Here is an 11,593-nt window from a genome sequence, read left to right on the forward strand (position 1 = left end):
AATGTGTGAAACTGGTCATCCTTCCTCTCTGCCAAGTGTTCAGCTCTGGGCCATACAGCTTATATGGTGGTGGCTTTAGCAAGTTGGTTTCAGTGGGGAAGAAATGGTCGGACTACAAGCATATAAAAATGTAAGAGCAGCCTTGGCACAGTGTCGGGTGCGTCATTATAATGACTAAAATTTGAGCATTAACAGTCATGGCACAATGACCGGCTTCTATACATTGAGGGATGCCGCAAATAGTTTGTGTATTGGTTTAGTGCCAGAATATCTAGCAGGATGTGTTTATTGGCAGAATGACTGACTAGCATATGAACAAAGGTTTTAATATGTGGTACGTTGATAATTGTTGGCAGAGCAGCTGACTTTCTGGCTTAACATATAACTAAGTAATACAACATTTTCTTTATGTATTTACTGTGCTCGCTGAAAATTTCTAGGGTGATTTTACATTTGACCTCTAATTTCACATAAAACCATCTGAACAATTTTATTTATCATACCCTATTAATTTGTACCCCTATTTGTTAAAGAATTTGCTGTATAAGTTAGTTTTGCCTTATACAACCTACAGTGGGGATCGAAAGTTTGGGCACCCCAGGTAAAAATGTGTATTAATGTGCATAAAGAAGCCAAGGAAAGATGGAGAAATCTCCAAAAGGCATCAAATTACAGATTAGACATTCTTATAATATGTCAACAAAAGTTAGATTTTATTTCCATCATTTACACTTTCAAAATAACAGAAAACACAAAATGGCGTCTGCAAAAGTTTGGGCACCCTGCAGAGTTAATATCTTGTACTGCCCCCTTTGGCAAGTATCACAGCTTGTAAACGCTTTTTGTAGCCAGCCAAGAGTCTTTCAATTCTTGTTTGAGGTATCTTTGCCCATTCTTCCTTACAAAAGTTTTCCAGTTCTTTGAGATTTCTGGGCTGTCTGTCACGCACTGCTCTTTTAAGGTCTATCCATAGATTTTCAATTATGTTGAGGTCAGGAGATTGTGAAGGCCATGGCAAAACTTTCAGATTACGCCTCTTGATGTAATCCCCCGTGGATTTTGAGGTGTGTTTAGGATCATTATCCATTTGTAGAAGCCATTCTCTCTTTAACTTCAGCTTTTTCACAGATGGCATCAAGTTACCATCCAAAATTTGCTGAAATTTTATTGAATCCATTTTTCCTTCTACTCGTGAGACGTTCCCTGTGCCACGGGCTGCAATACAACCCCAAAGCATGATTGATCCACCCCCATGCTTAACAGTTGGACAGAGGTTCTTTTCATTAAATTCTGTGCCCTTTCTTCTCCAAACGTACCTTTGCTCATTCCGGCCAAAAAGTTCAATTTTAACCTCATCGGTCCACAAAACTTGTTTCCAAAATGCATCAGGCTTGTCTATATGTTCATTTGCAAAGTTCAAACGCTGCTTTTTGTGGTGAGGGCGTAGAAGAGGTTTTCTTCTGATGACTCTTCCATGAAGACCATATTTGTACAAGTGTCTCTTTATAGTGGAAAAGTGTACCACAACTTCAGTGTCTGCCAGATCTTTCTGGAGGGATCCTGCAGTCAAACTTGGGTTTTGAATTGTTTTTCTCACAATCCTGCAAGCTGTTCTGTCTGATATTTTTCTTGGTCTTCCAGATCTTGCTTTAACTTGCACTGTTCCTGATGACTGCCATTTATTAATTGCATTCCAAACAGAGGATATTGACATCTTAAAACGCTTTGCTATCTTCTTATAGCCTTCTCCAGCTTTGTGAGCGTCAACTATTTTCAGTTTCAGTTTTCTAGACCACTGCTTAGAAGATCCCATGGTGCTGATTGTTGGGGCAAGGTCAGATGAGTCTGGGCATTTAAAACCTTTGAGATTGACATCACCTGGTCTTCCCAGACGATGATTGAGAACAATCCATGACACTGGCAGGTCTCAGCCTTGCAAAGGAGGCAGTGGATGCTATAAATCCTGCAGGGTGCAGACGCCATTTTTTTGTAATTTTGAAAGTGTCAGTGATGGAAATAAAATCGAACTTTTGTTGACCTATTATAAGAATGTCTAATCTGTAATTTGATGCCTTTTGGATATTTTTCCATCTTTCCTTGGCTTCTTTATGCACATTAATAAAATTTTTTACCTGGGGTGCCCAAACTTTTGATCCCCACTGTATAGCGCCTTTAGCCAAAACAACCAGGTGCCTGGCAACTCCTAAAATGATGCTGGTAGCCAATAATGATTTAGCAATTAGGGCAGTCAGGTGAGCAACTCAATGCCCCACACAGAGCAGTAAAAAATGGCAGAGGTGCCGACCCTTCTGACTCAATCCAAAACCAAACGAAAATTAGCTGGAAAAGCCTTTGAAATGTAGCTCTATTTGTTTGCTAGCATTGCATCTTTGAGTGTTTTTTTTAAAAAACGTATCTTCATGGACCATATTGTTCACTTTTAATTCCAAGTCCACGCAAAATAAAACAAGTATGAACAAAGCTTGTTCACATATGGTTCAGCTTTCTACCTGCATTGCCCGGTGTGTCATTAAATTTGTGTATTTATCATTCAGGACATGTGATGCTACATTTGGGTAGTTTAGATGGTTGGGACTAATAAACATCCATCTGCCTACTATGTATAGTATCTGTAACTGATTGTAATATCTGTGTCACTTTTAGTAAACTGCCACACAAGCCAACAACCCGAGCAGCTGCAAAATTAAACAGCCCTGAACCATCTTCGTTAGCTGGTAGACGGCGTAAAATTAAGTCTCCTGAGTCAAAGACTGGAAAAACAGCAAAGCGGTGAGTTTTTTATTTTTTTTTTACCTTCAGTAGAAGAGACAATCTCTTACCTAGTTTTTGAAAATGTGAGGGTTTCATGTTGCCTTTTTAAAAATGTTTCCTTTTTGGCAGCTAAATATGAATTATACCAGGTTTACAGTTTTCTGCTTTTGAGCCAGCAGGTGGCACTTTACGTGCCTTTTTTTTATGATTTAGGCTGCATTCACACTTGGGCGTAGCGTTTTTACCGCAATTTTTACTGCGATTTTTTTTTTTTTTTTTTTTTTTTTTTTTTTTCCCCGCGATTTTTAGGCATTTTTGGAGACCGGCATTGACATCTATCAAAAACGCTGGTAATCAGCCCAAAAAGAAGCTCATGTACTTTTTTCAGCTACAGGCCTTTTGCAAAACGCTCAGATGGGAACAGGGGCCATTTAAATGAATGGGGTTTTACTTGTCGTACGTTTTGGAACGTTTTTTTTTAGCGTTTTTGGTGCTGAAAAACGCCCAGGTGTGAATGGAGCCTTAAAGTCTGTGATGAAAGAAACCTGTTCTTTTAATCAGCACAATGACTCATCCGCATCAATTAACCACTTCCACACCAGGCCTATTCTGGCACTCCTCTCCTACATGTAAAAATCATCATTTTTTTTGCTAGAAAATTAATCAGAACCCCCAAAAGTGTTTTTTTTTTTTAGCAATGGCGGTTGTTGCAACTTTTTATGTCACACAGTATTTATAAAAAAAAAACTGATTCATGAATATAAAAAAACAAAACATTAAAGGTAGCTCAATTTTTTTTTGCATAATGTGAAAGATGATGTTATTCCGAGTAAATAGATACCTAACATGTCACGCTTTAAAATTGCGCAGTCATGTCAGTCATCAGAGCCAAACTTTGGTGCTTAAATCTCCATAGGTGACGCTTTAATATTTTCTTACAGGTTATCTGTTTTAGAGTTAGAGGAGGTCTTGGGCTAGAATTATTGCTCTTGCTCGAATGTTCACTGCGATACCTCACGTGTGGTTTGAACGCTGCTTACATATGTGGGCGCAACGAACGTATGCATTCAATTCTGTGTGCGGGAACAGGGGGCACTTTAAAAGAAATGTATTCTATTTTTACACTTTCCCTTCTAGTTTATTTTTTTATTTTTTGATCGCTTTTATTCCTATTACATGGAATGTAAACATCCCTTGTAATAAAAATAGGGCATGACAGGTCCTCTTTATGCAGAGATGTGGGGTCTATAAGATCCCACATCTCTCCTTTAGGCTGGAAAGACTGAGCTTAAAAAAAAAAAAAAACAGAAAAAAAACAATCTCAGCCTTTCCAGCTGAGTTCACGGCAGTATTTACAGCTGCCAGACTGGACATGACATTATAACCCCAGGCCTCCGAGTCCTAGAGACTTCCGGGGACCATCTGGTCCTCTGTATTCTCTATGGTGAACTTCTGCCTTCAGTGTATTCCTTCTCCAGCTCTCCGATTGCATGGATGAGCCAGTAGATGCACTGGACTGGCCATTAGAACGAGTTGCAGGCATCATTTGGATATATCCACTCAAGGTCCAGGATGTCATATGACGTCCTTGGGCTGGAAGTGGTTAAAGGAGTTGTAAAGTCAGGAGTTTTTTTTATCTTAATGCAATAAGATAAAAAAAAGCCTGTGTGCAGCAGCCTCCCCAGCACCCCCTAAAACTTACCTGAGCCCATCTCTGTCCAGCGATGTCCATGAGTCCCTCGGCTGTCCGGGACTCTCTCTCCTGATTGTCTGAGACACAGCCGCAGCGCTATTGGCTCCCGCTGCTGTCCATGAAAGCCAGTTAATCCAGAGCTGCAGCTCAGCTTGGGTGCCCCAATATCAAGATGCTTGCTGTGGGGCTACTCAACAGGCAGGAGAGGCCAGTAGCGGCAAAGGGGGACCCGAGAAGAGGCGGATCCTGGCGGCCCTGTGCAAACCCAACTACACAGAGGAGGTAAGTATAACACGTTTGATATTTTATTATTTATTTTTCTTTTAACTTTTACAATCACTTTAAGGTTTTGAGGAGGAGATTACCAGGTAAACCATTTATTTTCTGTACAATTGTAATTGTTTGCATTCAATAAATGGTCAATGTGTTCTGGAGGTTCTAGGATGCCCAAAACGCATTGAAAATCGGTGGCAAGACTTGAAAATTGCTGTTCACAGATGCTCTCATCCAATCTGACAGAGCTTGAGCTTTTTTCCAAAAAAGAATGGGCAAAACTTTCACACTTCAGAAGGGGAAAGCTGGTAGAGACACGCCCAAAAGACTTGCAGCTGTAATTGCAGCAAAAAGTGGTTCTACAAAGTATTGGCTCAGGGGGGCTGAATACAATGCACGCCTCACTTTTTTCAGATATTTATTTGTAAAATATTCTAAAAATCATTTTCCTTCCACTTCACAATTATGTGCCATTTTGTGTTGTTCTATCACACAAAATCCTAATAAAATACATTTTGTTTTTGGTTGCAACATCACAAAGTGTGGAAAATTTCAAGGCGCTGTATATGTGATTCTGCACAGGAGGACCATCCTCCAGCAGTATGTCTGCTATGGGGTGGTCTTCAAGTGGTTAGTTTGTGATCACTTTTATTTCTGTAAATGGATGGTGATCCTGTAATTAATCTAATAAAAAAATCTATTTACCTTCTTCCTTAAGCGATCTACTGCAGTCACATGACCCAGCCTGTCTGCAGGGAAACAGTAGCAGGAGGAGTTTCTAATCCTCTGCCGCTGGTCACATGTTATAAAAAAAAAAAAACAGCCCTTGGAATAACAGAGTAAATGTAAATAAATTATATATAGCTATCATCTTTATCTCTATCCTGTTTTAAATATACAAACATATATTTCAAATCCTCTTTTTTTTTTTTTTTTTTTTTTGGGCAATAACTTGATGCAAGTGGATTTCTGTGAATGACAGGCTGTGTCACAGCCCTCCAGCCTGTGTCTATTGTATGTGCTTTGAATAAGCGGGAGGTTAAGACTCCATCATTCAACATGTAATATCCCACCCCCTTTTGTGTATAGCTGGTTAGTGGGCATGGAGAAGGAAGGGGGTGGGCTGTCATTTTCCATTGTACAGTGTGACTCTATAGTCTAACAACAAACAAACACAAGGGCGCACCGGCCTAGTGCATTATCATTTAGATGGTTTATTTAAAAAATAGGATTAAAAATACTCACAAACGAGTTCTTGTTAAAAGCATGTCACAAAAGGAACGAAGTCCTCAGTAGAGGTATCCGAGGATGAGTAGGCCCCTAGATTCTCGAAGGCTAACGCGTTTGAGGCCTAGCCTCTTCCTCAGAGCCTAGTAGGCTCCTATTTTTTAAATAAATCATCTAAATGATAATGCACTAGGCTGGTGCGCCCTTGTGTTTGTTTGTTACCGTGTTTCTAGACTTCCCTGGTCGTGTAAGGGGCAGCAAGGCCGTAGCATTTTTCCTGGGTTGACGTGTCCACAGCTACAGAAATACTCTTTATACCTTAATAAGGTGGACTAAAGTTCACACCACTCCGAGCGCAGGTCACGGGTGCTTTGCACCAAAAAACTGTATGTACTGTTAGTGACTCTATAGTCACATGGGCTGCTCAGATGTAATCAAGGAGGAAATTCTCAGCATAGAGGCACATTGAAAACTGGGCATTTGCACTAGCTGGCAACGGCTGCTCTGCAAAATCCTCCACTGCAATGGGTACATGGACAGATTTGCAGAATACAGAAAAGGAATGATGTTCAATTAATAAAGCTTTAAATATTTGGGTATTTTGGGTACGCTCTCCATGTACTTACATGACAAAAAGAACTTTAGAATTCACACATTCTATAACGGTGATCATATAAATATTAGGTTTCCTAGTCTTGTAATTATTGATCTCTGTTCAGGTCAAGCCCACAGCCGACACCGCAAGCAAATGGAGCAAAGAGGAGGAGAGAAGCCAGCCCACCAACACAAAGGACTAGAGGACGGCACACCTCAGGAGAAACGGCAGGAAAAAAAATGAAGCGCCAATGATTGTATAAATTTCATAGATCTTTTTTGTAGTATTGTATTCTAATTTAATACACTGTAAAAAATTGGGCGTCAAAAAAGGTGCTTAGGAATGTAAATTAATATACAATATTAATGCCATTCTATGGGGGAAATGTTTCTTATTTTGTTTAGTTGTATGCAGGAGCCCCTCCCCTCCCCCACTTCATTGTAACCCTGAATTTATTAAATGTACAGAAGATTCACTTAGGTCTCAGATATAAAAACTGAAGAGCAGCAAAGAAAAGTCATAGCCTGTAGCAGCCAATCAGTTCCCATCTGTGATTTTTCTCATGCAAGTTAGAAAGTGAAGCACCTGGTTGCTATACTTAACAACCACTTAATTCCTTTCCACTAGTTTTTCTGAGGTCTGTAGTGTAGGTGCAATATATATGTATAAATATGTAAGATATAGTTTGAAGAGTTCTAAACAGAAGTCATTGGACAGTATTTCTAAACCTTTTGGGTTCATAAATTCTCATTTTTCCTGTCTTTTTCATGGACCATCATAATCAATAGTACATGTATTCAAGGAATGCGTAAAATTTTAAAGGTAACACTTACTGAAGGGGTTTCAGAGGTTGGTGAAAAAGTAGGTGTGGTGTTTAAATGTCATTCATCTCTGTGACTCTGTACTGTGCATATTATACCCGATCTTCCTCCAGCCACTTCTGCCAGAGTGTCAGAAATGCCAAAGACTTCCATATATCTAGAAGCCTCCATGGTCTGCTTCAAGGCACTGCCATGTTGTCTTTTCAGGGTATAGTGACAGGGCTTCCTGCTGGCTTCTTCCATCCCTCAGCAAGGTATACTTACAAATTCCCACCCGCATTCTGTTGGAGCCCCTGGTTCCTGAGTGGCCAGTCCCTAGGCTGGAACACTGTCATGTGGAGGCGGCCATGACCATATCCACCTAGGTATGCTCGGACACCGGGGTTTACCCAGTGTGCACCTCTGCAGTTGGGAGGTGACAAGGGAATATGCATTCTGTGGGAATACCTCACTGGGAGGGAGAAATCCGGAGGCACCATCACTCTATGCTGAATGGGAGCTAACTCTTTAAATATAGCTTGAAGTAGCTGTAGAAAGACTGGTTTTGGAAGAAAAGATGGCATTGAAGTAAGCGAAGTGCCTTCATGTTAAGGATAGGAGTTGGGTGTACAGTCGGACTTACCAGTGACTCAAAATGCACTCAAATGCAAGTGAGTTGATGCTAGATGTTCACTTCAAATTATTATTATTATTTTATTAGACACCCTGTGTTTTTCAAAGGTATCTTCAAAGAAAATCTCTGATGCCTAGTCTATTTTCTTTTGTCCTGGAGGTGCCCAGGCTGGGATTTAAAACGATTGCAGAGGTGAAGGATGGATACAAACCAGACTCCCTTCTTCCCACTCCTGAAACCCCATTTTTTTTTTTTTTTTTACATGTTTCATTGACAAGAATGTATATCTTGTGGAAGCTTTCATGACATAGCCATCGCTTATAGAATGTGGGCACAGCAAGTTTCATTATCTTTGTTAAATGGGGAAAATAACTGTGTGAGAAGCTTCAGATGAAGCTACATTTTTTTGGACTCCTGGTCCACATTCCAGGCCTCGAGCAGTTCAGTTGAACTGAAGTATTTATTGTGAATATCACTATCCTACAATTAGCATGCAAGCAAGCCTTGGAACCAGAGAAAATCTATTTCCATCGGAGGTCTGTCTTACCATGTGTCAGATTCCCCTTTAGTGTTTGATTTAGCTGAGAAAATAGCAGTTTGCTCCTAGCCTTTGATTTAAAAGGGCAGGGAAAAGCGTACTAGTGTGCTGTGTTTACCACCAGGCCATCAAATTTATACTTTTCCTCAAATTACGGCCGACAGAGCAAAATGATAAGCTGTGAAGATGTGTCTTCTGTACATCAGAATACAGTTTAAATCATACTTGCTTTTAAAAATAAAAGTATGTGAATATAATGCAATCAAAACAAATATGATTTAAACATGGATCTGGTGTGTAGATGACTTTACCTTCATGGATTTTTGCTATACAGTACACCTGCCACAGGTGTTCCACTACAGTGTGAACAAGTTGATAACCTGACTGGTTGCTAGGACTTAAGACATTTTAACATTGTCTTATGAAATTAGCCTTGACATCTTGCCTTTTCAAGAAATTGGCTTATTCATTTCTTGTTAAATTTTAATTTTTTTTTTTTTTGTCTTACTCTAGACATGTCTATCGCTCTTGTAGAATCGATAGACTCTTTTCTTATAGTGCTGATTATAAAGCAAAATCCAAGCCACCACTGTATATAGATGGCAGACATTTATTTATTTTCACAATTTGCTGTAATGTTCATGTCCTTTAACTATAAAACACTGTAAGTATACATTGTTCAAGAAGTTGTATTTGTTTTTGTGTTGGCTGTTCTGTTTTTTTTTTTTTTTTTGTTTCTGAAGCCACCAAGGAAATATGGTCTATTTCTACTGAAAAGTTGTATGTACTTTCCTTGTAGGGTTTGTTCACACATGTATCTTGGAGAAAATGAAAAATGCACCATAGAGCAAAAAAGAGACAGGAAGTTACCATCAGACTTCAGGAGGTGTGTTCTCTTCAGGTTCTACTGCTGCCTACAAGTGGATTAATTATGCACGCTGGCAAAAAATAAATATAGGCCAGCCCAGGATAATCCTTCCTACTACCAGCATGCCTCATTTTTTTTTGCTAGTCTCAGAAGAGCCCTATCTTTTCCTTACATTTTATACATATTTTTTTTTTTTTTTTTTTCAACAAGGCTCTTTTCACTGCTGTTCTTAGAGCGGGCCTCTCCAATTGCAGTTGTCTAGCATGACTGTCCTCAGCCTGGCCTTTGGAGAGGTTCAAACTCCACTGGACTCATCGTTGCAGGGTGAGCTTGGAAGTGACCTTCAGGCAGTGAGTTCCACATCCGCTGCTTTCAAGACTCCATTCTGGTGAAGTTAGTCACAAAGCACTTTCCAGGTCCAATGCCGCTGGTATTGCCTCTGTGTTTGCCCTATCACCCTTTGTGAGTGGGTCAGTTGTGCCAAGGGCCAGAAGTTACGTCAAGTTTTAATGACAGTTTCAACTGTGGTAGGGATCACTGCTGTAGGACTGAGCATGCACTCCATTAATTGGATAGAGTGTCGCGAGCCTGTACCACAAGATACTTTTGATCTGTTTTGCTGCATGCCTTCAGTCACTTTGGACACTTCCAGCTATCCGAACTTCACCTGCTTCGGATGGTTTCGGGAATGCCTCTTCCCTCGTACCCTAAGCTTTTACATTGACTGTCTCCTGGTCATAACATGTCTGATTCTAGATGGGAAGAGGGCCTGTCCTGCTGTATCAGGTACCCCCAGTTTACACTCTTAACAGTTCTGGTGCACTCCTACTGATGAGGCCAATGTCTGTATTATGGAATGCTGTTGCCCCCTGCTCCTAGTGTTTTGTATCCCGTCAGTGGAGTTTTCCTTGCTCTGTTTGCTGTGGTTGGCTTATCTGCCCTCTCCAGTTAATGTTTTTTTTTTTTTTTTTCTGCAGACATGAAAGGTTTTATAGTCCAAGTCGCCCAGTTATTTGCTTACACTGACCAGAGGCGACAAGTGTGCTCCTGCTCCTTCCTCTGCAAGTTCTGAAAATTAATTTGCTTGTGACCTCTGAGCCATAAGCTGCTAGGGGACTGTAGAGACTTTCCTAGTGTGTCTGCTGTTCCAAATCCTCCTCTAAAAAGATTGGATATATCCTGATTGAATGTTTACACTTATAGCTTATAGGCTTTGTTCCTGTAAAAAAAGTGGTGTGCTGCACTGTCCGTCCTTCGCAAAGGGACCACTATTCCAGTGGAGGATGGACCTGTCTATAGGGACCCAACCAGTAAACTGTTTAAAACTTTTTTTTAAAACACTTTTCTTCCTGACAGGCCCTGCTCCCCCTTCCATCTGGCTGTAATCTTTCTTTGCCAAACCATAACTAACTGGTCCTTGAAAAAAGAAAAGAAAATGTTTCTAATGCTGTTGTAGATCCCCTTGTTGTAGAACATTTAGAGCAAATGGCTATAGTCTTGACTACAGCTGTGATGGGCTGCTGTGAGGTTCTCTATCTCACCTCACGCATAGGTCTCCTATCACACATGCGAAGGAGACTTTTTAGTTAAAAGTGCTGGACTGCGGAACGGGCATCTAGGAACCGTCCAAGTCACGTGATCTTCAAAGGATGTCCCTTCTGATCTACTCCTGAATGCCATTATCAAGAATCTTACTGGCAGTAAGAACACCAATCTTCCTCAACATAAGAAAACTATTGCAAAATCCTCACCCTCACTATTGGTTAAAGTTTCTCCCTTCCCATGCCACCCACATTCAGACTCTGAAAATCGATTCCTAGTCTACAAGTTCTGGGGCGTAAAATCTGTAGCATCCTCAGACAAACCTTGCTCAGCATGGTGTGCCCCCCCCCCACTTTCCATAGTGGGAGACATTTGTTTATCTTTGCAGACACTTCACACAGTTTGCACCTCAGACACCCAGGTGCTGGAGGTGGTCTCCAAAGGCTACAAGCTGGTATTTCACTCCCTGTCCGCTTCTTGCCTGTAAACTTCCTTGTCACTGCACATATTAGCAGATCACCATTGGGTCTTCTGGATCAAGGTGTCATTGCCCCAGTTCCTGTAGAAGAGCATTTTCAGCGGTTTTACCCCATCCTGTTCAGCTCTCGAACAAAAGCTCCATGTGCTTTACAAGATCATTCAGATCTTCAG

The 11,593-nt window shown here is 40.6% G+C and overlaps 1 protein-coding gene across 1 annotated transcript in view; it reads left to right on the forward strand.

Annotated features, from left to right (window-relative positions):
* The window catches only part of BOD1L1 (biorientation of chromosomes in cell division 1 like 1), a 75,493-nt gene extending 67,842 nt beyond the window's left edge, over positions 1–7,651 (forward strand). The window contains exons 20-21 of the mRNA XM_082249846.1: positions 2,665–2,790; positions 6,685–7,651. Coding sequence (XP_082105972.1) covers positions 2,665–2,790; positions 6,685–6,814 — 256 coding nt within the window. The 3' untranslated portion in view covers positions 6,815–7,651. The remainder of the gene's footprint in view (positions 1–2,664; positions 2,791–6,684) is intronic.
* The last annotated feature ends 3,942 nt before the right edge of the window (positions 7,652–11,593 follow it).

Source organism: Pelophylax lessonae, assembly GCF_965119305.1.
Source record: "Pelophylax lessonae genome assembly, chromosome: 1".
NCBI lineage: Eukaryota > Metazoa > Chordata > Amphibia > Anura > Ranidae > Pelophylax > Pelophylax lessonae.